Here is a 26,092-nt window from a genome sequence, read left to right as displayed (position 1 = left end):
TGTGTTCAGTCTTTGTTCTCAATGGGTATGACTCCAGTCCTGGAGTTTTGTGTAGTTGCTCATACTGGTTAAAGGGCGTAACCAGCCAGACATTATTGTTTCGATGTGTGTAACACGCATTCACTGCAAGCCCTGTTTGCTTGACCTGTTGCTGAGGAAACGTTCTGACAGGAGTGCTACTGCTTGCTTTGAGTGAGTAATTTACACCAGGCTTTGTGGATCAGTGCCATAGGTGGAGACTGGTTTCTGCCTTTTAATGACAAATGTTAGTGCTTAAGGAGGAATCAATTTGTTGTCTTCCACGAAAATTATCTAATCACCAGACAGTCAAAAAATATTATTAACCAATAGCTGGTGACAATTTATGTTAATCCAAGGTCCAGATAATAAAACTCTGTCATGGGTATACTGTCTAAAGCAATACTATGCTAAAGCAAGTATTGTTGCTTCAATCAAAAATACTTTCAGTATTTTTTCATAAAAATTTCATGTTGTCTTCAAAAATATTTTTAACATTTGATCTACTTCAATGTCTCAACAATATCTTAAATCATAAATACTGACTGCTGAGTGATGGCTCAGCATTTACAGCTGTGGGCTACTGATTGGAATGTTCTGAGTCCAAATTCCAGTATCACCAAACAGCTGCTGTTTGGTCCTTAAGCAAGACTTCTTAACCTTCATCTGTGTTGCTCACTTGTAAGTCTGACAGATGAATAAATGTAAAATATTTAACGAAAGATTGTGTTGAGTGAGGAGGACATTTAACACCGCCATGGGAAAAACATCTAGTCGACCTGAAGATAAAATCTAAAGTCTTGCTAGTTTTAATCACGTAGTAAATGTCACGATTTGATCAAGAGGGATAGAAAGAGTTAGTTAATCATATAACAACCCTACACCTGCTTTCCATGAAGATATATGAGTGCCAGGCATGATAAAGATCCCTATAACCTGCTTTTTTAATACATTGAAATGGCAGTCTGTGTGTGCGATCAAACATAACCAGTAGATTAGGCAAAATATTATACTGCTGAAGCGGAAAAAACAGGCCAACTTCACAGACGTGTGCCTACCAACCATCACATAATCCTTTCCTCATTAATTTCACTCACCTGTTATTTTTGGTTGATCTATTTTACTTGAACTGATTTATATGATTTATTTGGAAATCTTGACTGATATACTCAATTTGCAGTTTCTCAACTGCATACCAGGATTAAAAAACATATATACAGCAAATCATTCACCTGCTGTTATATTAGTCTTCCTTCTGCAATCCTGCTGCCTGTGGCCTTGGAGTTTATAATCTAACTTCAGAGTTTTAGCAGTAATTGTCCTGCCCTGCTCATAAACACAACATGCCATTGCTCTTCATTTGACACAGGAAGTGGTTTATAGTTAGCTCTCTTCCTGTTGTGGCTCAGAAGCTTGAATGGAGCCATCTGTGTTAGCTGAATTCATGCAGTCTGCAGTGATGGGGACTGCTTACATGTTTGTGGTTCATAATGAATTAGAGCAATTTCCAATGCTACTCCATTGAAACACTGGCTGAGAAAGTCTTCAGGATCCATCCAAATGACTTCTTGGTCATTTACAAAATGTAATATAAAAAAAAAACAAGCTATGACAGTTGCCTATGGTATTTTATGGAGTTTGAGAAGAGTTTGGCTAAAATACTGAGATGTATGAAAGTATATCTGAATCACCAGTGATGTAAAGTGAAGTTAAAATCGATAAAATATATCCAGACCCGTATCTATATCTAAAATCTATAAATATATAGACAGATAGCTTGCTGTAGTTAACCAGCTTAAGAGAGTCACATGCTAGCTAATGTGAGAGATTCAGATAAAGTCAGATAAGTTAAATGTTTGTATTATATTATGTGATTTCACACATTCCATGGTTGAAAAGATACAAATTTAGCTTCAGGAACTAAAATCAGTGTGTGATTTAAGCTACATTTGGTGTGTTTAACAATGCTGCTTATCGGTGTCATGGTCTCCAGTTTGATACTGAGCTCAAATTGCTGCATGTTTATTAGGATCTCCCGTTATCCATGTGTTTCTTAGATGTTCTCTGGTTTCCTTCCATCTCTCAAAAGCATGCCAGTGGATTGTGTGTAAACTGGTGTCTCATCCAGGTTGTAAAGCCGTCTTGTACTCCGTGTTCCTGGATAGCTTGTGATCCACCACATCCCTGACAAGGATAAACTAATTACTGAAGGTAAATGAATCGATGATTGATTCGAGATTTCATTTTCGTTTTTGTTTCTGAATCTTTCTTGTACTTTTACTTACTTGAACTATTTGACTTCAACTTTTACCACAGTATTTACTTTGATAAATAAGTGCACTGTTACTCGAGAGAGAATTTACCTCATTTTTTACACCACACTCCCATCTCTGAGTATCTCTTATGTAGATAACCACTCCGTTTTTTAAAATTTGTTGCATATGTCGCAAAACAGCCCTATCTGTCAATACACACTCATTTCCCGTGCAGTAAATACAGTAAAACTTCCGTGCCTTCCGAGTCATTATTTGCAGTATTGCAAGCATTTTGCCTGGCAGTCTCTCTGTGCAAACAGAACAAGAGCTGATTTATATTTGCTGTACAATGCCAATAGTCTTCCGCAAAGAGCTCAGTAGGAACAGCTGCAGCAGACAGGGCGGGAGGAGAGCCTGGCTCTTTGCTCTGGTACTGAGGACGCAAAGGGAGAGGGATCCGACTGGGAGCAATTGTCTTCAGTATGATATTGAAATGCTGAGCCATTTTGGCGAGAGACTTGAGAAAAGACAGCTCTCTGTTGCCAAGCTCTGGTGCCAAGTGTAAGTGAATAAATTCATTCTGACAGAAATTTGAGAAACGTTTATTTTGCCTTGTAAAAAAAGGCTCTATATGTCCTTTGACCTATAGATAAGATAACACATTCTTTTTTATAAACGACCATAAACAAGTGCTATTGATGTTCACTCTCTCTCATTGGCTAAGAATGAGTATTGATTAAATCTAACTAAACTATGTTGAACACTTTCATAACACAATGGATCTGTACAGTGGATCTTTAGGTAGCACTGCCACATCACTGCTCCAGGATCCCAAGTTCAATCCAGAGCTCTTTTGGCATTTCACATGTTCTCTCTTTGACCATATTGGTTTCTTCCAGGGACAATTTTTCCAGAGATGCCAATCAACCTACCATGCATGTCTTTGGACCGGGGGAGGAAACCGGAGTACCCGGAGGAAACCCCCGAGGCACGGGGAGAACATGCAAACTCCACACACACAAGGTGGAGGCGGGAATCGAACCCCGACCCTGTAGGTGTGAGGCGAACGTGCTAACCACTAAGCCACCGTGCCTCCCTTCTCTAGGTTGATTGGTCTAAATTGTCCTTAGTTGTGAACAAATGTGTGCATGTGTGCAGGCATATTGCCCTGCAATAAACTGCCATCGCATTCAAGATGTATCTTGTCCTAGAGTTCACAGGATATGCTTATAATCCTCCACTATCTTAACTGGGATAAAGATGATTGAATGCAGTCAGTGCTTTTTAATGCCTGTTTAATGCATCAGCTACAAGCAAATACAAAACTGAGTTGAATAGATGCCTGATTTGCTTAGAATATGAGTTGATACAGCATGTGGTAAGTTTCATGATTTGCCTATAAAACACCAGACACTTTTACAAAAAAAGGATCAAACTCACATTCTACATATCACGTTGACAGTCTAGCCAGCTTCTCTCAAAGAACGGCTCCGCGTACCGGTAACATTAAAAGTTACTCTTATCTCTGTGGGTGTAAATAGTTCTGTACTACCCCAGAATTGCAATGTAATAACAGCAAATCACAAGACACAAATGCTACATCGATAGTGGCTGGTGAGGAAGCAGCTCCAATCGTCTGCAGACTGATTTGCTTCACCGTCTGTATTTTAAATATCAGCATTCCTGTCTAAGCCACCAAATCCATTTTGGCAGAGTTGCTTTACTAATATAATTTATAACTGCTGTCTGATATTGCTCCTACTCAAACAGACACATACACACAAATAAGGTCAGCTGAGTTCAAGTTTTCTACTAAAATGTCTGACACATCTGTTTTGGAATCCAAGACTATTTTTAATCACCCAGTTCTCGTTTCTATTTTGGAGGCTGCATTTTAAATCGGGAGTGTGATGAGATTGGATTTTTCCGGAGCATTCTATTGGAGCTAAACAATGAATCCTCTGTGCTCAGATACGAAGTATGAGATGGCTGATCACGGACCTGCTCTGTTGCTTGACTTATAATGAATATGCCGTATGTGAGAGAGGGATGTCTGATCACAGATCATCCAAGTGAAGGAGGTTTTTCCTTCACTGACCCGTAGCTGATCACGAACACTAAGATCTCATTGTTGAGCCACTATTCTCCGTATGGAAAGTCTTCTGTGTGTATTCCCTGCTGAGTCAGCACAGGCTTTGCTTACAACTTTGTCTAAGATACTTGGCAGATCCTTGTCTCCACTCGTCTTTCTCCATTGACTTGACCGGCCCACTGAGCGCAATACTGTGTTTACACGTTCTCACTGACACTGACACTGTGTGGCAAACTGATTTGTGTGATATGGATAAGGTCTATGAGTGTGCCTGAGAGATGACTGAATTAAAATGGAATTTAGCGTTGGACCGTAACAACATTGCCGTGTCAATGTGTTTGCTGTCAGCTTTGTGACTACGCTATGATTCACTAGTGAACCAATCTTCTCACTACATCTGTTTATGTGCGAAGGCATATTTAACACCCAGCAGTTGCCAGTCTGTTGCAAGGCTTGAGAGAAACACTCCATATGATGTCACTGTCCACCAATCGGAGACACAGATGGCCTGTGATGTTAAACAGTATGTCACAAGTTCTGTGAATTTTATCTGATAATCATAGTGGGTTGACTCATTTCCATGAGATCACTTCAAAGCATTTTATATTAAGCAAATTGACATTTTTAATAAAAAATTAACTTTCTTTATTTCTCTGTGTTTGCAATATATCCCTTCAAGTACTTCTTAGAACCACACCTCTACTTCCACAAGTCTATCATTAATGTCATAAAGTGTCCTATTTGGCTATAATTTCCCTAACAGGTTTGTGGGTAAATGAGGTGGAAACCTTTTTTTTTTTTTTTACTGTATGTGGCCCTGAACGCTGTCATTCAAAATGTTCAACACTCCTCACTTCAAATGACCTACAGTTCAAACTTCTGTCACCTAGAGATCAATGCCCTAAATGTGTCAAAATCAAAGACACACGGTTTACTCTTCGTGTCGCTACTAGTAGCATTGCGTAACATCTAACTTTTTGGCTATGTTTTTTGAGCAACTTCTGATCTTTTACATCTAAGCCTCAAAGAGAGGAAGTGTGGGTTTCCCTTAGTAACCATTGTCAAGGAAGTGAGTTGTAATGGGGGTTATATGCGTCACATCTGATTTACAATCAGATCATTGTTTTATTTTATTTTTATAAATAAAGGATTAGAGGTTAGGGTTGTAACAACAGCAAGGACTTAGGAGATTAGAAAGACCTTAGGAAGTCTGTCCAAATGACCGTGTGTTTATTCATTATACACTTTAAACACACACACCTTCTCATGGTAATGTTACTGTAATGTTCTGCAACAATGGGTGTGTTTACATCATGCATGCCACCTGTCGGTTATAAGGAATATAAGGGGGAAAAACAAGATTAAACACATTCACTTGTTTATACTGAGAATCCGTTTCAAATACACACCTTTCTTCCTCGCCAGAGTCTCTTAAAGGGAATGTCAAATTTGATTTCACTAATCTGTCCCCACCCCAACAGAAATAATTAATAACACTGTATTATTATACTAAATATAATACCCTAGCTTGTGTCTGAGCTGGAAATAAGAGCTGATGTGAAGTAATATAATTGTGATCACATTAACCAGCTTTTGTTAAGCTATGGAATATCACTAGGCAAAAATATCTTATGCTAATATTTAAGGTAGAGTCTTATGGTGAACCACTGATCCATTTCTCTGCAGGGTTGGAAAATGCATTATGTTTTTTTCACTCCCTTTATTATATTTTTATCCTCTTTTTGGTGAGGCGAATACATTCCCAGCAGTAGAAAAATCCTTCAGTTGTGGATTTGTTGTGCTTTACATTTTCCGAGTGAGGGAATAGTAGGCCAGTATTCTTGGATGCAGTGCACCATCGGGAAGGCTTTACAAAGAGATGTGGTTTATGGAACTCATTATGATGTTTTTTTTTCTCACTCAGTTCACACGTCTGCATGGTATGTGCCAGCATGGCTTTTAAACAAAGCATGACCTAATGGCAAAAAAAACTTAATTTGGCTTTATAATGATCTTTAAAATAAATGATGTATAAAGGAAACGTTTGGGGTTTTTAACTCCTCCGTTATTAGTTTGTATGGATGTGGTCTAAATGGAAAGTTAATCTTTTCATCAATTGTTTTGTGTCTTTGTGTGGAAAATCTTATCACATAATCAGATTAGTGGTAATGTATTTTATTAGAGAAAGTGAAGTCCACTTAGTCTGACTGGACGTCTACAGTGAGATTGTTCAACACATGGCTTTGTTTGGGTTGTAAGGGTTTAACCACAGCAGCCTGTGTAACATCACTGTGCTCTCTGGTGCACAGAGTACCTGATGTCTGCTAACAGGACTGCTGACTGGCATTTTAAATTCAGAGAATAGAGGTCTAGAAGGTACTGTTTCTCCACAGCTCCAGAGACACTGGTTTGATCCTGAGCTCAGGTTACTGTCTGAGCAGCTACACATGTTCTTCCTGTGTCTGTATGCATCTTCTCTATGTAGGTGGACTGGCTATACTAAAATGGTACCCACACTCCCCCATGATGTTGATCCACCAGCAGTCACTGAAAATGAATGAAGCTCAGGGACCTTTCCAGAAAGTGGACATGCTCAAATGACATTCAGAGCTGACTAATAATAATATTACGTAAATGGAAAAACTGAATCGACTCATCCATAGAACATTGACTTGACTTTCTAAAGGGTCATTGAAACAAAGCTAAATCATAGCTAAAATTATATTAGTACAATTGTAATTAATTACTAGAAAAATTAATTAATATAATTACTTAGAAAAATCATATTAGATGAAATCATATAAAAAATCCAGGACACTTTTAAAATGTATTTATACTCTCTATATAAATATATCTGTGTGGAAAAATTGAAGTGGAGGAACTCGTGTAGCCTGCACAGGTCCCTGACCTCTACCCCACTGAACTGGACTGGGATGAACTGAAAAGCTGACTGTCTTCCCAGAATTCAAGAGGCCATTACAGCAGTAAAGCGGGGGGCAACTTTTGAATAGGATGTTTCACAGGAACGTATGGGTCTGATTGTGTTGATGCCCACCAATGTCCATTGTTGTTTGTTTTGTTTTATTCTTGTACATAATTAATAAATTACAGGAAAAATAGTGATTGGATATTGATGACAACAAAAGCTAAATATGTTTTAAATCTAACCAAAAAGAACAATGTCAATATTATCTTAAAAAATATGACAAAATGAAAATGTTTCCAAAACGGCTTGCTGAAATATGCCAGTTGTGTTATTCATGGTTCATCTGATGTGATATAAAAGCTAGCAGATAAATGTTAAATAAATGTTTATTTGCATAAAGCTACATCATCGTGAAAAGAAATGTTTCAAAAAGATTTCCAGGAAATAGATGTTAATAGCCCAAACCAGGAAGCAAAAGTTCATTGCCATAAGCAGCAGCCTTTCAGTGTGAGAAACAGGCAGGCTGGTGCATGTGTTACTGATAGTCATGCTACTGTGTAAACAGCGGCTCTGTGAAAGCCAGTCAGAGACCTGTGTTTGCCTAGAGGTGCATGGACCTTGCTTCATGCTATAGGCCTGTGAAAGTGCCATTAATCTCTGCACTAATCTCCACAGCATTCATTGCAGAATTGCCCCAACACAGGCTGGGGCTGCTGGCCACCAACAAGCTACAGTGCACTGTCTAGACTAGAGAAAATGATAGTGGTGTGGAATCCTTTACCATTTTTTATGGACACTCCTTGTTAAAATGATTTATCATTTTAGAGTTTTTACTGCTACATGAAACTTTCAACATATGTAATATTTCAATAAACAGACCCATTTTTCTGCTCTCCACTCATCCATTCTAAATGTTACACGAAAGTCATCTCTCAACATGTTGGTTCTGCTTAACCAGAGCACCTGCTGTTTGAAATGAGAATTACACAAAGCTTGAAAAAAACAAAAAACAAAAAAAAAACATTTTAGGAGAAAGTTAACTCCTTTACAGGACTGTACATACTTTATAACTAATACATATTGTAAAATCTATCCACATTCTACTTATAACATATTGCAAGCATCTGCACTGAATGTGTATGAAGAATCAAGTACAAAAAGAATGTGAAAAACGTTTAGTGTTTATTAAACAGTACGGTTAATATATTATGAAGGTTTACAGCAGTATTCGGGCTGAAAAGAACAGCTACTTTTTACAGCGGTTAGAAGAAACAAGAGCAAAGAGGAATGGAAAATATTTTAATGACTTCAAGGAAAAAGACTGGATTGGATACAGTGATGAGGGAAAAAAAATTTACCATCTGTCTAAACAGAGTCAGGAGACAAGGTCTGAAGACAGAGACTCAAAGAATGGCATAAATCCACAGTGCCTGAAAATGTGTTTTATTTGCAAACCATTATGATCAAGCAAGCTTGTGTGCCTTAAAGAGTATTTTAGAAGATAAGACATTTACTGTTTATTCTTAACCAGATGAAAATGTTAAAACAGCTGCACTAGAAATGCAGGCATACAATTATAAAGCTAGGATTTACACTTAAACTTGCCCTCAATATCACACCTACAAATGTAACTATTATTACTTGTCGTATGCCTAAATTTTTGCTCAAAGTATTTTTGAGTGATAACACACAGCAGTGATGTTGAACAAAATAAAGCTTGGCAGGTCTGGATACACATATTGCACCCAATGGATACACAGGCTGAATGCCGTTCAGCCATTTCTGCGCCGTAGATGGAGAATGTGAATGTCGGGACTATTAAACTCAGGGTCTTGTCTTTCAGCTGGCACCTCCTCAGCCTCAAAGTCTTGCAGCAGCAACTAGAAAACACATGAAGCAAAGAAAATGCCAATGAGGTCACAAAATGTCTCAAATGCAATTTGGCTTTCTCCAAATTCACATTCTCAAGTCTGTGTTGGTCAAGAGTAGACATGTAGTCTATTGATTGTGTGTACTCACCTCAAAAAATCTCTTCTCCACCTCAGGATTAACTCCCATTGTGCGTTGCTCATAACAGCAGATGATGCAGGTGTCAGGTCCAGACAGCAGCTTCAGCGTTTCCACCAGCGGCACCACAGACTGCAAATATTTGGAGATCATCAGTTATAACGGATCTATTCCATACACAAATACACTTAATGTAGAGTTGCTGGTAGAAGATAAAGCTTTACCTGTTCATAATAGATGCAGTCAGCCATTAGAATGTAATCTGGATGTGGCAAAAAGTCTGTCACATTTTCACCCCTTTCAAAAAAGATTAGGTGTATTATTTATCAAGTTATGGCATAGACCATTTTATTTATTAACGTATAAACAAATGGGCTACTTGATTAGGTAGAAATAATTTATACCTACAATATAAACTGACCAGTCATAACATTAAAACCTGTCTAATATTGTGTATGTCCATTATTCCGCTAAAACAGCAGTGACCTGCCTGGACATGACATCTGGACATCCCTGTAGATTTGTAAAATAAATATTTAATGTAAATTGTTAGTTTTTTAAAAAGTGAAATTCTAAGATTATGATGCTCTTGTAACATTAAAGTAAACCGTGTTAAATATTTTTGTCGCTCAAAATATGCGTCATAACTGCCGACTTGCGAAATCCGACACACAGAAGCAGACTCATTTTTGGTTTGCTGCAGCCGGCAAGTTAAAATTTTGATGTCATGAATACGAAGAGGACTCAATTAGACATTGAACATTTTATTTGAAAGTAACCTTCAACCCAGCGTCTTTTTTGTTAAGGTTAGTTCAAACTGTTCAAAATATTTTTGTTTGCCTGCAGAAATAAAATTTTGTTAACTCAGTAGCAGGTCATTGATTTCATAAATGAACACACTACAGTTTTTTACATTACTTTCCATAAAGGTAAAAAATGATATATGCAGTGTTATCTTCATTTTAGATGTCAAAAGGGTTTTGTGGCTTTTTTTTCTGTGGGAAGTGGGTCCAAATGGCTCTGAGTGTTTAAGGTAGTCGACCCCTGGTCTAGCGCATCCCTCAGATGCTCTATCAGACTGAGAGCTGGGGATTTGGAGAATTCACACCATTCCTGAACAATTTTTGCAGCATCTTGCCACAGTAACTCTTCTGTAAGTGTGGACCAGATGGGCTAGCCTTCACTATCCATGTGCCTCATTGAGACTTTGGTGTCCCTGTCCCTATGTATATCCATGTACACAGCACCACCCATATCAAACTGTTTACATGTTTTTGCACACTGTTTTTGCTCTTTGCACATGCTCTCTTTCGCATTTCAGTCGATTTCTGTTTTGCACAATACATTATAATACCTCATGTAATACCTGCTGCTATTATATTAAGTGTTCGTGCCAGTATTTCTGCACATACAATATAGAAAATAAAGTATGTACACTGGTTGGCACTGCTTTTGTGTATTGTCTTTTGTGTAATGTCTTGTATTGTTTGTTTGCACTGTCTTTTGTCTTGCACTGTTTGCATCAGGTTGCACAGATAACTTACTTAAGTCCTTAGCTCTGTCTTTGGTTTATGTAGCACCATTGACGGTTCACTCGTGTCCTTCCTGGGACCACTTTTTGTTGATACTAACCACTGAATACTGGGAGCACCCTACAAGACCTGTTTAGAGATGCACTAATCCAGTTGTCTAACCATCACAATTTGGCCCTTGTCAAAGTCTGACATTTTTTAACTAGCTGCTTACTTGCTGATAATCAATAATATTCACTTCAAATGTCAGTAGTTTTAATGTAATGGCTGACTGACTTAGGTATACGTTATATCTATACGTTTAGTGAAACAAGGCATGGTGTGCAATTGGCCGGACATCTGTCACTGCATCAACCAATAAAAGGGAATATAATGTAATCACTATTGCAGCTGTGCTGCGAACATTTACTGTACATAGATATATCTTAGAAGAGGGTCACAGTGACTGCAGGTATTTGTCAAGTGTGCCTGATAATGCAGACATTATGAATGACATTCATTGTTAACCTAGTTAAAACAAGATTCAGAAGGACAGTACAAACCATTTTAGTACCTTGGCTGTGATCGAGCCTGCTCTGAGTAGCTCTTGGTTTTCCTGTATGTTTAGTTGAAGGAGAGGTTGGAGATCCTCCAGATCTGTCACTGTGACATTGGCTCTGTTTGGGTAAAACAGGGCAGGTGTTAAGTCTGTAGGGGGCAAATTGGCAACTTACCGAGTCAATACTCTTAAATATGGCTCTGTAGAATCAGATCTCTACTTTAGCCACCTGATGTTCACCTACCTATGAGTATTACATTTAGTAGACGTTCACATGAAGAGCAGGGTCAGTTTTGTCACTTTAAAGTCCGCAGATAAAAGCTTTTTATATCAGTCGGTGAGGTAAGTAGCAATGTTTTGACTGAAAAGTAGCAGTGTTTTGACTCTTACATAATATGTTGTTTCTTTTCTGCCATACAAACAATTTAATAAAAAGAGAATGTTTGGATATCTAAAATATTTTTTGTACTGACCAAATAATGCAGTATTCAAATAAAAATCAACAAATTTTCTAAAATATCTGTAAGAAAACTTGCACTAAAAAAATCAAGAAGACTTTTGCACAGTATGTGTACTGTATGTTGCAGATGCAACACAAAAATTTATTTTAATGGGTGTTTAAATATCTGCCACAGCATGACACACGTATGTCAATCACATACAGAGCAGCTGATCGTTATCCTTATGCAATGAGAAAATAAAGAAGTTTCAAGTCAGTGCAATTTTTTGTTACAAACAGTCCTGTAGTGGTCCTACAGCAGAAGAGGAATCAAAGCGTTGGTCGCTGCTGTTCTGCAGACTGCAGAAAACGCTACTGAGCATGCGCAGTGTGAGTGTCACCACAGTAGCTTGATGCTGCAACTCCTCCTTATAGTCTTTAGTACAATAACACTTTACCTCCAACACAGGAGCGCTTTCCGTGTTACTCACCCCAGGGAGGCGGCCATGATCCCCACCACTCCTGTCCCCGCGCCAAGCTCGATCATGTGCTTAGAGGACCATGTGCTAGAGGAACACGTGCTGACACCAGACCGGAAATTACAAAACTGTTCCGTTTCGAGGTATTTTGACAGGACAATAGCCGCATCCCAAACCACGCAGCCTACATCGCCTGTGCTGCACTGATAAACCTTTAGAACAGAGCCGTCATTTTTCTCAATCTCTCTAACAAAATGAGCGGCTGATATTTGTTGTCTATGCGAGACCGCCATATTGTTTCCGGATTTACACCAACCAATAGGAAAGCGCGGTGACGGAGATTCCCGGCGACCCCCTGGTTGCCAGATTGATATAGGTTCCGTTTGGTCTGTTTAAACTACAGTTTGATATTTTATCAACTGTAAAAAGATCATTGTAAAATATGTAGAATCAAGATAGAAACTAATTGAGTCGTTATGTAACTGTAGTAAGTCATCTAATTTGGTATTTGTGACGGAGGTGTATTTGTGTTACTTGATTTCCCTCTTGTGGTATGACATTGCTATTGCAGTTCAACAGGAACAAAGGAATTATAGGCAAATATGCATGGTATAATATGTTTAGAGAGGTATATGCTACCATAAAGCAATATTATAAATGTAATATTGACTAACAGAAAGAAAAAAAACTCTAAGAACTAATACACATGGAAGCTTTAATGAGCTCTTCTGTGCCTGGTTTATGTCAGTTACAAGGCTGAGGAGAGGTTAGCAGCTGCCAGTACATTAAGAGGTACTCTCTGATTTATATCATCCCTCCCAAACCACATGTAGCTCTCCTCAGCCTGGGCCATAGCAGCCTGATGTGACTTCTCCAGATGATTCCTGGGAAAACGGCGTCTGTGCTGTGTGCTTTCTGTGATCTCTTTGTGCTGCCTGGCCAGGAAGTCAGCCTGATAAGATGAAAGATTTTTGCTCTCCAGCCATGCATCACTCACACCGGTATCATGACAAAGGCAGAAGTGAGAGTCATGCTGCCGGCGGTCATCCAGACACTTCTTACGACCAAAAGCCTACACACACACACACACACACACACACACAAATTATTAATTTCACCTAAACACAGACCCTAATCTTAACTTTGATAACCAAAAGGAAACTTTTTGCCATTGATTGTAAAATGTAAACATTGTAAATTGTGGAATAGAATAGTAATAGAAAAAAATAGAAAAAGTCTTCCTTGTGTATATTGGCCATAATCAGATATTGTTATTCAATCATCTTTAAGTAAGTAAATAAATTGTAAGAAAATACTTATAGAAATGGAAGATTACTGAGATATTTTATTTATTTATTTATTTTGGTTACTCTGTTCTCTATATTTGTAATTAGCCTGTGAACAGACTTACAGGGCCATATGTAGCTATATTGTCTTGCAATGCGGCTCGGTTGTCATGCTCTGAAAATGGATAGCTCCTGCCCCTTGTTTTCTGGAAGAAAAATGTATGTATTTATTTATTTATTTATTGTAGCAAGTTTTTTTTTATTATGATCAATTGTACAATAATCAGCTGCTCACTCAGTTCTCAACTTTACTAACACTGTTAAGTACTAAACTGTACTGTCACACAACATTTATTATGAAACTGCTGCTGTATGTGAATGGCCTACTAATCTGGTAGTGCCACAAAGTTTTTAACCTTTTCTTGGTTGTTAAAAGTTTTGGGGTATTTTTCTTGTCCTTGCATGTGTTGTGGTGTGGCCTCTGATAGCATGGCTCCTGTGGTGGTACAGGCTTCTCGTGTTACATCACACTGCTGCCAACCAACATGGGCAAACTACAAAAAAAGTAGAAATAATATAAATAATAATAATAATAATAATTATTATTATTATTATTCAAATCAAAATAAAATTGTATTTGTCACATACACATACATACAGAGTACGACATGCAGTTAAATGCTTTTTGCATCTGTCTGGTATTCAAGCATAGAAGGAATGCATTTAGGGATAAAAAATAAAACCAAAAGGAGGTAGATGAACAAAAAAGTATAAACTATATAAAAACTATATAATATATGAAAATACATGTGAAAAATAATGTATATACATAAAAATTATTATTATTATTATTATTATTATAATCAGCAGCATTATTATCATCATTATTATTATGCTTATTATGGTAATTATAATAATTATTATTATTGTAATTATTATAACTATTCAAGACAAACTGGAACACCCTTATTATGTGACTCTGAATTGAACCAAATAAAAAAACATCTAAAATATCAAAAGTAATCTCACCCATTTGCCATCCTGATCCATATTTGCATATCTCTTTCCTCCTTTGGTCATATTATCCAATAATAAATAAAAAAAAGAGAAAAGAAAAGTACAATTGACTTCAATTATGCTTTAAATATTAAGAAACCAAAAAGTCCCTAAAATTCCAGTCATAAAAACTGTATCTGCTCTCTGTAGAACAACGGTATCCATGACAACAGAACACAAGCTATGTTACTGTAAAATACCTATTATTTGTATTGCGATCAACAAGAAGTTATTTTAAATACTAAGTCGGTATTTTATACGTGAAATCTAACGTGTTAAATGTACATTCATGTTACTTAAAAATAATTAATAAATAAATAAATAAATAAATAAAAATACAAGAAGATTTTAAATTATTTAGAATTAGCGCTATTCTTCTAGAACAATTATTTTTTTCACGACGTCATATGTGCTTCCGGGTTAAGCGAGTTCAGCGTTGCTGATGGTAAATGTGTTTCTAGCGAGCCGTGAGATCACGTTGTAGCTTTCGACGGTAGATTAAACACAGCGGGGTGTTTTCACGTGTCTGAAATATTCGTCTTCGACGTGGTTTAATGCTGATGACGATTCTGTAAACAAAGGTAACGTCATGATGTTCCTAGCTGTAATGGACAGCTAGCAGAAGTGAGTAAACACACAGCTGGTAGTCAGACTGACTGAGTTAGATTCAGATCAGTAAACATCCCAGTTAGTGAATGTTACCTCAGTTTAACTTCACAGTGCTTCAGCTGCTTGACCTGGAACTTTCTGGATGGCTGAGAGAGAGAGAGTTATGAGTGAATAGTTGTGTCCTGTTGACCATGAGCTGTACAGAGCAGGGAAAAGACTCCCCTGTGTGTCCACACCACAAACATGAAGCTGTGGAAGCAGACAGCTCGACCAGTGAAGACATAAAGCAGGTAACCAACACTACAGAAACATGATCAGCAACAGAACCTGTAGAAGCTGTCAGACTGGAGGCTGTCTGTGTGTCTTAGAAGTCTCACTTGTAAAGAGTCGTTAAGGCGTTAAACATGTTGTATGTGATTGATTTAAGAATGATTTATTATTCTTTACTGATGATAAACACACAGCTGATGAATTTGTGTTTGTAGAAGTTTCACTAAGGGATTAAATATTTGTTTAAAAATACTTGTTAGTCTGCATCGAAACCTTAGGTAACGGAGTAACTAGTATACATTAGGTAACGGAGTTTGTTTTTTTTAGCATTGCAGTCATTTTTTGTTGTAATTTTTTTTTTTATTTGAGCAGAAATATGGCAATTAAGTGTTTAATGTCCTGAAACTGCTCACTAAATGAATTGAAAATTGTTTTAAAAAATGCTAGAAATCAAGAGACATGATTTGTAAATTAGAGCTTAAGTGTATATAAAGCACGACCTTATTATTAGCTTATATGTCAGATTTATTCATAGCTGCTGATTGATTTGTTTCTGTCTGTCTGATTTGCTATTTTTCTGTTTCTCAGGGGGCAGTTTTATGTCTTTGTAACAATGAGGTAAAGAGTCGAGCTGTGGTGAAATACTCCGCAGTACCACCACCAGCCACCTATGCACTCCTTCAGGAGCAGACAGATCTCAAGCTTCCCCCAGCAAACTGGCTACGCCAAAGTGCCCAGCTCGGCTCTGCTGGCACCACCGTGTTCGGGTCCAGCAGCAAAAGCAAGCCCTTCTCTAGGTATGACTACTTTAATAATCTTTTTCCACTCTCACAGGTTCATACTAACACATTTTCAACCATGGCATAGAAGTCACTGGGAAGTCAAGAACATTTGGTGTTTGAGCTATTAAATAATCTGTGGAGGATAATTGTTTAAGAGATGGTTTACTTCTAGTAGTCACAATTGTCACAGGTGGAAATGCATGGAATTTCCATACAGTACATGACACTCAACCTGACAGAATATATTATTATGAACCTTTTCATTCATTACTACAGTAGTTAGTTTAGTTAGTTGGCTTTCTTAGTACACATGCCTCTTTTAGAAAAAAACATACTTTTATGTGACGCATTTAATAACACTAAAAAGTCTCAGCGGTCCTTTAGTGACACTCCAGAGAGTGTGAACACTCCAAATAGTATCCCTTTACCATGGCAGCTTATAATTGATCATTTCATTTTATATACTGGATAAATCTAAAGCCATAAATGTCATAAATAACCTGTCTCATATACAACACTACTCAGATCATTATCATATAAAATTACTGAGAAAAGATCATTAAGAAAAGTTGACTTCAGGTTGACTTTAAATATCTCTTTGGTTGGAACTGTGGATGGTTTGATCTTGTGTTTAGCACTTTAAATCTCACACATTGTTATGTCTAAACAATTTGCTTTAATGTGAACTAAAACTTTGCATTATGTGCTCTGTGTTTGCTTTTGTCTAAGCTTTGGTATGGCTTATGAATTTATTGACTCCATCGGCAATGATGTTGATGTGGTGTCTGACTCTGAGGTGAGTTCTGTTTGTTTTTTATCATCTTTACATAGTGAATATGAAGAGCTCATCTGTGTTCATCTTATAGTCCTGCATGCATAGGAGAGAACTTTTTCTGAATGTGTGTTCCTGACTTTGGCAGAACATAAAAAAGCTGCTGAAGATCCCATACAGTAAGTCACACGTCAGCATGGCGGTGCATCGTGTGGGCAGGACACTTCTGCTAGATGAACTCGACATTCAAGAGTTGTTCATGAGATCGTCACAGGTGAGTATTACTGCATAGAGGCAGAAAATAATGGGAGAGACTGTGACTGCTAACAAGTTTCAGTTCAACAAGTCTCATAGTGTGTGGTGTTTTTGTTGTTGTTGGGGGTTTTTTGGTAGTCTGGAGACTGGACATGGTTGAAAGAATTTTATCAAAGGCTCATTGACCAGAAATGGCAGAGGAAAAAGAAAAGTAAAGAGCACTGGTATGAAAAGGCCATTCTCTCCAAGTTCCTTTATTACAGGTGAGGTCCAGTTTTACATGGAATAGTGAAACAAAGTTGTGGTATTTTTTTTAATCTTCTATCATCATCCTTAACCAAACATCTGTCTTGTATTTCAGTATAAATGGAGATGGTGCTGCAGAGCCTGTGCCCTCAGGATCAGACCGCTGTGCTGAAGCAGAGGAGGCATGTGAAAGAGCAGAATATGGCTCATCCTGGCCCGCTACCTTCAGCAGCTCAACCTCAGACTCAGACCAGTCCTCTATTCCTAAGGAGGTCTCTAGTTATTTTGTGTGTGCGTGTGAGTGAGTGAGAGAGAGAGATAGCGAGAGAGAGTTTTTGAAAATTCAAAAACTTTATTCATAAACTTTTTTTTTTCATAAAAATTTATTTCATAAACCTCCTCAGTACAGTATTATTTCATGAATGCTATATAAACATGTACAGTAAAATTCTGGCCATTTATAAAAACTTTTGAAAACGTTGAGTTCCAGCACTGTAAATAAATAAAAAAGTCGTGTTTTTCAGACTCTGCAAGACCTGACCATACTTTAAAAAAACACTGCTTCAGTGGTTGTGTTTTATTGTTTACTATTCTCTTCTATTTTCTAGAAGCGAATGGAGAACACGTTTGTGCTTGGCCATGTCACCTCAGTTCCTAAAGAACAAAACCTGCCAATGCTATTTAATGAAGGAGAAAACAGCCAGGTAACAGGTTCATTTCTCAACCCAGTGGAAGTCTGTTTGAGGCTTCATTTAAAGTCCAAGTACTTGTTATTAGTACATAGTATGAGAGAGCTGTTAATATTTATTAAAATGTATGGCTTATTGGCGTTATGTAGCTGTGGTGCTCTCTTCTGGATGTAGGGTGTAAAAAATGACTTTGTGCGGAACATCCTCTGGACTTTCGAGGACATCCACATGCTAGTGGGATCAAACATGCCAATTTTTGGAGGAGGTCGTTACCCAGCAGTGAGTCTCCGGCTCAGGTCAGATTCCCTGTTCCAGCTATTCGGTAACAGTGTTTATAGTATTAGATATTTGATTGAATTATTTATTTTCTGTTTGTTATATAGTAATAAGCTCCAGGTATGTTTTAGAGTTATCTGGCTTGTAATGTTGTGATATAGTGCCATTGAGTACCACCATGCCATTGGAAAACAAACCACTTACCTTCTCAGTGGGTTCTATTTAAAGTAAATGGGTTGGTTGTTTAGGTCTAAGGTTAGCAGTGGTGATCAATATCACTGGCATTATGAAAGTATTTAATGTATTTTTTTATTTGAATTCTATAAAAAAAATAATGTTTTGCTTTGATACAGGGATAATAACAAACCAATCAACATTCTCACCGGTATTGATTACTGGCTGGACAATCTGATGTGCAACGTACCAGAGCTTGTAATGTGTTTCCATGTAAATGGCATAGTGCAGGTAAAATTTCAATTTGTTTAGTACATTATTCTTGTTCATATTAGTACCATGTACACATACCTAACTTTCTGTTCCATTTCTTATACATAGAAATATGAGATGATAAAGACAGAGGACATCCCAGATCTGGAGAATTCCACATTTTCCACTAAGGTGGTGAAAAATATTGCTCAAAATATACTTTCTTTTCTTAAATCCAATTGTACCAAAGAGGGACACACGTATTGGCTCTTCAAAGGTGAGTTTCTGTCTCTTAAGTAGTATAGATGCATGTTATTTGTAATTATTTGTAAAAGTGGTTATAAAGATTGTTTTCCACACATAGTGGACGCATCTGAGTATGTCTAACACTTTCCGTTTAGCCAGTGGGAGTGACATTGTAAAGCTGTATGATCTGACCACTCTGTGTGAGGAGGCACCTGAAGAGAAATGTCAGAACCCCTTCACTTTGCCCGTGGCAGTTCTACTTTACAAGTGTGTATTTTATCTCATGCATTCTATCTCGTAGTGTACTTTGTGTTTTCTGGATCATCACAGTGAGCATGGTATTCTGATGAACGGAGCTGATTTGTTTTGAAATTGCAGGGTGGCGAACAATATGATGCTGAAACAGAACCAAAACAGGAAACACTATGGAACCATCAGAACGCTGTTGCTCAACTGTGTTAAGCTCTTAGATGAGGAGAAACACTATCAGGTACCCAGGACGTGTGTCTCACTTTACCTTTGCTGCAGATCAGATTCATTTTGATTAGACAGTGGTTCATCATGTCTCCTTTCCAAATGTTTAGATCATTGCCTCAGCTCACTACATGCTGTCAGAGCTGTTTCAGCTGGATGACTCAAGTGAGGAGGAGGGCAGCGAGGAGTCTCTGCGTAACGGAGGCTCTGAGGACAGCTATAGTGAGGACGAGGATGAAGAGGTGGATGACGAAGATGATGATGATGGCTGCTCATACAGCATGTCATCTGAGCGTCCGGAGGACTGCAAAGCTGTGGCTGTGATTAAATCTGTAGAGGAGCTGTCTGTTCCAGAGAAGTACACATCAACCCACAAGATAAGAGTATGCCTAGGACCTTTATCTAGCAGGAAATGATTAAAAACTTATATATATTCCTTCTGCTACTTAATGAAAAGATAATATAAGATTCTCTATTTAGATCTGTACAATTTAAATGAGTGTTAAAATGATTGACAATTAGACATGCTTCATATACAGTAGATGGAGATTAGGTTGGAGGACGCTTTGAAGATTTGTATTCACACCTTATCATTCTCTTTAACTTTTTTCTTTTTTTTCAGCCCAACTTTTCATTTCCTGTGTCCCAAGACAAAGAAGAGAAATGTAGGCTTGTACTTAGCTATGTGCTAAAGGTGAGAATACCCAGTCCTGCAAATGCATTTTGCTTTATTGTTGTAATAACAAATTGTTCAAAAGAAATGAATTACACAGAATTCCTCAGAATGGTTTAATGTACTGCTGTCAAAGAGGTTCCACAATGTGTTGTATATTAAATGTTCTAGCATAGAAGTACAACAATTCTCGTTTCCGGTAACCGAGGTTGAAAATGCACATACTTAATGTCTTAGTATGGTAACATTTTTTTAGATACCTTATAATTTCAACATCTCAAGACGCTGAAAATGTTTTCATTTTTCTATAAAGTTATAGTCTGACACCAAGATTAAATTCCCATGCTGGTCATATGTATAAGTAATAGATTGTCTGTATAGTAAACACTCTGCTGTATGTTCTATAGGGACTGAAGGCAGTGGATAGCAGTATCAAGAAGGAGAGTGACCTGCCAGCAGCTGACCCCAGCACTCCTATCCCTCTAAAGTATGAGGAGTCTGGAGCCAGAGCAGTGGAGAAAGAGATCGCTCTGCTGCTTGACAGAGGTCAGCAGCACCCACTTTTATTTTTGGTGTACATTTCATTCACCGGATCTGTCTATGAGCTTCTTTTATTGACACTCTTCCTGTTCAGCTGCTCCATGTGGTGAGGGACTGAAGTTGCCCATGCGCTCAGGCATGCTGCCTGGTTCCTGGCAGCACCAGATGAAGCTGCAGCTCTTTCTGAAGGCATCAAAAGCTTACTACGTGCTGTCTGAGGCTGCGACCAACCTGCAGAAATATGGCCGGGCACTGCGTTACATCAAACTGTCCCTACAGTGTCATGGTGAGAGAACAAAAAATAGAAAAGAACACACTGATATCAGCATAAGGTCATTTAATCAGGTGTTTTGACATGATGTTCAATTCTTTCTCCCCCGTGTGTAGACGCGTATTGTGCTATAAGCAGTCGGTTGCATCCAACTGTGCTGCTCTTCCACAGCCAGTGTCTGTCTCTGTGTGGAGACGTGCAGTTGATGTTGGCTCAGAATGCCTCAAACAGAGCTGCCTATCTGGAGGAGTACAGCTACCAGACTAGAGATGACCAGGAGATCCTTCACTGCCTTCACCGGGAGAGCTCCTGCCAAGGTTTCACTCACCTACCATATTTCATCAATATTATATAAACATTCTGTTTTCATGTGCAAGAAAGGGTTGCATGACTAGTAATTTCTTTTTGGCAACACAGTTAAAAATTGGTTACTACGTTAAATAAAGTACATGTGCAAAATAATACATCTGTGTATCTTCTTGCACCATTTGTTGTGCCGATTTCTAAAATGTATTTGTCTTGACTGACTAGTGGAACTGCTGAAGTTATGGATGACCGTTTCTAATAAGGATGTTTTTACACTGGTAATAAAAAAAGATGTGGGTTCGGTTTTGGTTTTCACCAATACTGTTACTTTACTAAGAGCTGTCTATTTTGATTCAGCTACAATTAGTGGCAAACTGTATCCTGACTAATAGTGTTTTGATTCGCTGGAGCTATACTGTATTCACTGACACCATGGGAAGAACAGTTATTTTTGTATGCTTGAGATTGACTATTAGGAGAAAAAGCAGCATGTTTTTGTCATTTTGCCTTATGATCTGTGTTGCCCTCAGCTTTCAGCATGGCCACTGACCTGGCCACTGACCCAGAGTACCAGCTGTTTGTGAGCAGTAAGTGCTATGAAGCAGCTCATGACATTTTAACTTCTGAAGCTCTGAAAGACCTGAACCCAGAGAAGATGGCTCAGGTTTTGAAGCGGCTCGGTAACATCCGTAACGAGATGGGCGTCTTCTATATGAACCAGGCCGCAGCACTGCAGACAGAGAAAGAAGGAGGTGAGTAAGTTCAAAGATCAGAATATATCTGTCTACTGGTTCAGTACCTGTTCATTGTCTTGTTTTAATTGTATTCTTCTCTCCCTTTGCTTGTATGCACCGCAGTATGGAAGTCAGTGTGTGCAGCAGAGCAGGATCTGTGGAAGAAGAGCTTCTCTTGTTTTGAGAAGGGCATGCAGAATTTTGAGGCCATTTTAGACTCTGTAAACAAAGCCCTGCTGCTGTGTAACATTGGCAGACTGATGCGGATCTGTGCACAGGCCCATTGCACCATGACTACAGAGGAGAGCCGAGGAGAGTTCTCACCTGAGGAAGCTCTCTACTACAACAAGGTACACTCTCACACAGAATAGTTCTAATCTATAAGACTCAAGGATGGAGTGAGCATTCAAAGAATTAAGACTGATACTTTCTTTATTTAGATTTTACTCTGTTCGAATTTACTGGCTTTTTACCCATTTAGTCTGACTGCTGACCTGAATGAGTCTCTCTTTTATAGGTGCCTTTTTAAATGTGACGGTTTTTGTTAAGTGTGATGTATGTTTCTCACTATGTATCTATATACACTATATATAGTCACCCAAATGAGGATGAGGTTCCCCTTTGACTCTGGCTCCTCTCAAGGTTTCTTCCTTTACCATCCAAGGGAGTTTTTCCTCGCCACAGTCGCCTCAGTCACCTCAGATTTGCGCATTGCGGATAAATACAAACACATTTAAATATATCTAATATTAATCTTGAATTTTTGTATTATAATAATCTTTAGATTACCCTCTTGTTTTATGTTTATATTCTGTAAAGCTGCTTTCAGACAATGTCAGTTGTTAAAAGCGCAATACAAATAAATTTGAATTTGAATACAGGCAGTGGATTACTATCAGAGGGCCATGAAGTGTCTGGGAAGTAGAGAGAGCCATGTAGCAGTGTGGGACTCGGTGAACTGGGAGCTTTCCACCACATACTTCACCCTGGCTACACTACTGCAGGACTATGCTCCATTGTCCCGCAAAGCTCAGGAGCAGGTGACGTACACATATACATGCACACGTTCATCTAATTATATAGCTCATGAAGCAGGACTGAAATATTGTTCAATTATATTGTTGTAAATACTATAAGAACTACAAAAATATCTAGCTTGACCTACCTACATGATGCCAGGAAAATAGCCGTTGACGCTGGCATGGCATTAAAAGATCAGGAAACAAACGAACAATGATTTGGATGACTGTTTTGTATGCATGTACTGTGAAAGTATTTTAAACGTTCTGTTCTATTTGTTTCAGGTTGAGAGAGAAGTGACGGAGGCTATGATGAAGTCTCTGCGATATTGTGACCTCCAGACAGAATCAGCTCGCCAGCCACTATACCAGTACAGAGCAGCAACCATCCACCACAGATTGGCGTCTATGTACCACAGCTGCTACCGTAACCAGGTACACACGTTCACTCAGGCTCTTGCATTCATCTCAGGCACATTTATTTTCTTATAGACTAGGCCCAAGGCATTTAGAACAACTAGCAGTGGACTCCTGCATTACATGCTCACGATGTTTGTTCGCACTCAGTGGAATCTCAAATTTGTTTGTAGGCTTTTAAGTGCTTGTGCTAATACATCTAGCTATGCTGATATCTAAATAATATTGCAGTATTTTAGTATAACTGATACCTGTGTATGTAATAGATACCTAAAGTTTACACACATGTTCATTTAAGGTGGGTGATGAGAGTATAAGGAAGCAGCACAGGTCTCTAGCAGAGCTCCATTACTCCAAAGCAGTGCGTCTGTTCCTCAGTCTGACTGATGCCCCGTGTGAGTTGCTGCGCACTCTGCTGGAGCGAGTGGCCTTCGCTGAGTTCACCATGGCAGGTCAGTCCCACACACTGCTCTCACACTTGCTGTTCGTCCAACTTCATTTGTGCATGGTGTTGGTGAAACCATTTTTTTTTGGACTATTAATTTATTTTTACCTGCATAATGAAAATCCAAGTTTCATACTCTATACCTTATGGGTTACGGTTAAGATTAACATTACAATTAGATAGAATAATTATTTTTTGTTTTTAGTTTTTACCAATAACTGTTTTCCTCTATTAATATTTTATTGTAATAATATATATAAACACGTGTGTCTGTGTCCTTGTATGTTTTAGGACAGAGCAGTAGCGCAGTGAAACTGAAAACCTTAACAGGAGCTTTGGAAATAATGTGTGAGTCTCGCCATGCCTTCAGCCTAATATACAAAGAGCTGCAGGAGCAACAGCAGAAAGAGGTATAGTACATTTTGAGTTCATAACCTTCTGGTCTGTAGTACAGAAATTTAAGCACCGAGCCAGTGTTGCAAGCCAACGAAAAAAGACGGTCAGGTTTAAAATGTTTTGAAATTAAAAAGTAATGTTTTGAAAAATGTTAAAAGTAATAACTTGTGTGTGTTTATATGGGATTACAGGGAGTGGTACGAGAAGACACAGCCAAGCCTGATGAGACCTCTGAAGATAGCACTGCCTCTTCAGGGTTAAACACACAAGAAGTGGTGAAGCTGATTGGCATCTTTGAGCCCAGTATCTCTTTCTTGCTGCTGCAAGTGATAAAACTCAATACCACCAGTAAGCGCAAACTCAGGTAAGATGGAGAAAAACCCTTTGTGGCTCATGTAGTTTCAGAAGAGAAAATTTCTTGAAAAGTAGTATTTGTATATAGTATATAGTATATGTTTTTGACAAATTACTTTTTGTATAATTTGCATCCGGAATTGGAAGTTTTGGACATTCTTTAAGAATAATTCTATAATAATAAGTCATTCATATTAAATATTAGTGTAGAATGATATGATTGATAGAATCTTCAAAGCCCTATTATAAGTCACTCTGGATAAGGGTTACCTAGATATTGATGGACCTTTTCTAAAAATAAAAAAATAAAAACTTTGAAAGTTTTTCTTTGAAACTTTGTGTGCTATACTGCAATTTATACCACCACGTTTATTATTATCACAAATATTGTTGGTTTAACTTCAGGAGCCAGATTTTCAATTCAACCCACAAATGTTTCCACGTGTAGACCAATAGCATACAGTCTTGATATGGATGTTATTATGCATATGGGCTTGTGTGTTTTTGTATAAGCAGCAGTAAAGATGAGGAGCAGGTGATGGTCTACAAGCAGGTCTACTCCAGGCTGTTGCGAGCAGAAAAGAATGCCCCCCTGACCCAGCGCATAGCCCTCTATATGGAACTTCTTGATGAGCTGGCCTCACAAGCATAAACAAAGAGTCACCACTAATTCTACATGTGAATTATAATGTGATGTTATCTGTCACATCACCGGTCTGAGGGAGGCAGTTGATCATCTGCCCAGACCTGCACTCTGTAGTGAAAAATATGATGAAGAGGTTTCCTGGATGGGACTTAAATAAGAGTTCTTACTAGCGGTGTCTTGTTCTCACACTCGCAGCAGATTACTCCAGGTTTTGCTTTACTTTTTGTTATTATTCAGAAAGGAAATTGTCAGAAGTATTTCCTAAGACTGACTAATGTGAAATAGTTAAATACTATTTGATTATGAAAAAAGAAAAGAAAAATAATTATATATTTTGCTTTTAGATGAATAAGCAGGAAACTTTTTTTTTTTTCAGGAGGGTCACAAAATCAGTGATTAATATGTGCAATAATAAGGCAATGTACAGGACAACCTCTGCTAAAGCTGTTGCCGTATTTTATATACGAGGTGTGTGTGTGTGTGTGTGCTATAAAAATTCTTTATTAAAATTTTGGAAGTAGTTTGAACATCAATTGTCTTCATTTTGTCTCAGGTTGCAGAATTATTAAATTGAAGGGCACAGCTGTAGACAAAGAAGTGACCAGAGTAAAAAAAAAA

At 38.0% G+C, this 26,092-nt stretch overlaps 3 protein-coding genes across 3 annotated transcripts; 1 reads left to right on the top strand and 2 right to left on the bottom strand.

Moving 5' to 3' along the window:
• Nucleotides 1–8,454: 8,454 nt before the first annotated feature.
• On the bottom strand, nt 8,455–12,614 carry vcpkmt (valosin containing protein lysine (K) methyltransferase). The gene is made up of 5 exons (XM_060880023.1): nt 12,299–12,614; nt 11,373–11,486; nt 9,523–9,595; nt 9,311–9,430; nt 8,455–9,171 (listed from the first exon to the last, which is right to left on the bottom strand). The coding sequence occupies exons 1-5, from the start codon at nt 12,577–12,579 to the stop codon at nt 9,064–9,066; spliced, it is 696 nt and encodes a 231-aa protein (XP_060736006.1). The 5' UTR covers nt 12,580–12,614; the 3' UTR covers nt 8,455–9,063.
• Nucleotides 12,615–12,762: 148 nt separating this feature from the next.
• On the bottom strand, nt 12,763–14,907 carry tex36 (testis expressed 36). Its single transcript, XM_060879689.1, has 4 exons — nt 14,602–14,907; nt 13,989–14,126; nt 13,698–13,778; nt 12,763–13,358 (listed from the first exon to the last, which is right to left on the bottom strand). Exons 1-4 carry the CDS (start codon nt 14,650–14,652, stop codon nt 13,035–13,037), a joined length of 594 nt encoding a protein of 197 aa, XP_060735672.1. The 5' UTR covers nt 14,653–14,907; the 3' UTR covers nt 12,763–13,034.
• Nucleotides 14,908–15,068: 161 nt separating this feature from the next.
• On the top strand, nt 15,069–26,001 carry edrf1 (erythroid differentiation regulatory factor 1). Its single transcript, XM_060879688.1, has 25 exons — nt 15,069–15,527; nt 16,096–16,304; nt 17,019–17,085; nt 17,210–17,335; nt 17,455–17,579; nt 17,678–17,834; nt 18,171–18,266; nt 18,426–18,547; nt 18,881–18,992; nt 19,083–19,230; nt 19,355–19,466; nt 19,578–19,689; nt 19,784–20,056; nt 20,296–20,367; nt 20,754–20,892; nt 20,981–21,172; nt 21,274–21,474; nt 21,994–22,215; nt 22,321–22,547; nt 23,079–23,237; nt 23,502–23,651; nt 23,932–24,085; nt 24,370–24,488; nt 24,666–24,838; nt 25,345–26,001. The coding sequence occupies exons 1-25, from the start codon at nt 15,429–15,431 to the stop codon at nt 25,478–25,480; spliced, it is 3,702 nt and encodes a 1,233-aa protein (XP_060735671.1). The 5' UTR covers nt 15,069–15,428; the 3' UTR covers nt 25,481–26,001.
• The last annotated feature ends 91 nt before the right edge of the window (nt 26,002–26,092 follow it).

This window comes from Tachysurus vachellii, chromosome 10 (genome assembly GCF_030014155.1).
Source record: "Tachysurus vachellii isolate PV-2020 chromosome 10, HZAU_Pvac_v1, whole genome shotgun sequence".
NCBI lineage: Eukaryota > Metazoa > Chordata > Actinopteri > Siluriformes > Bagridae > Tachysurus > Tachysurus vachellii.
Note: the sequence above shows the minus strand (reverse complement) of the source record. Positions and strands in the feature narration are given on the sequence as shown.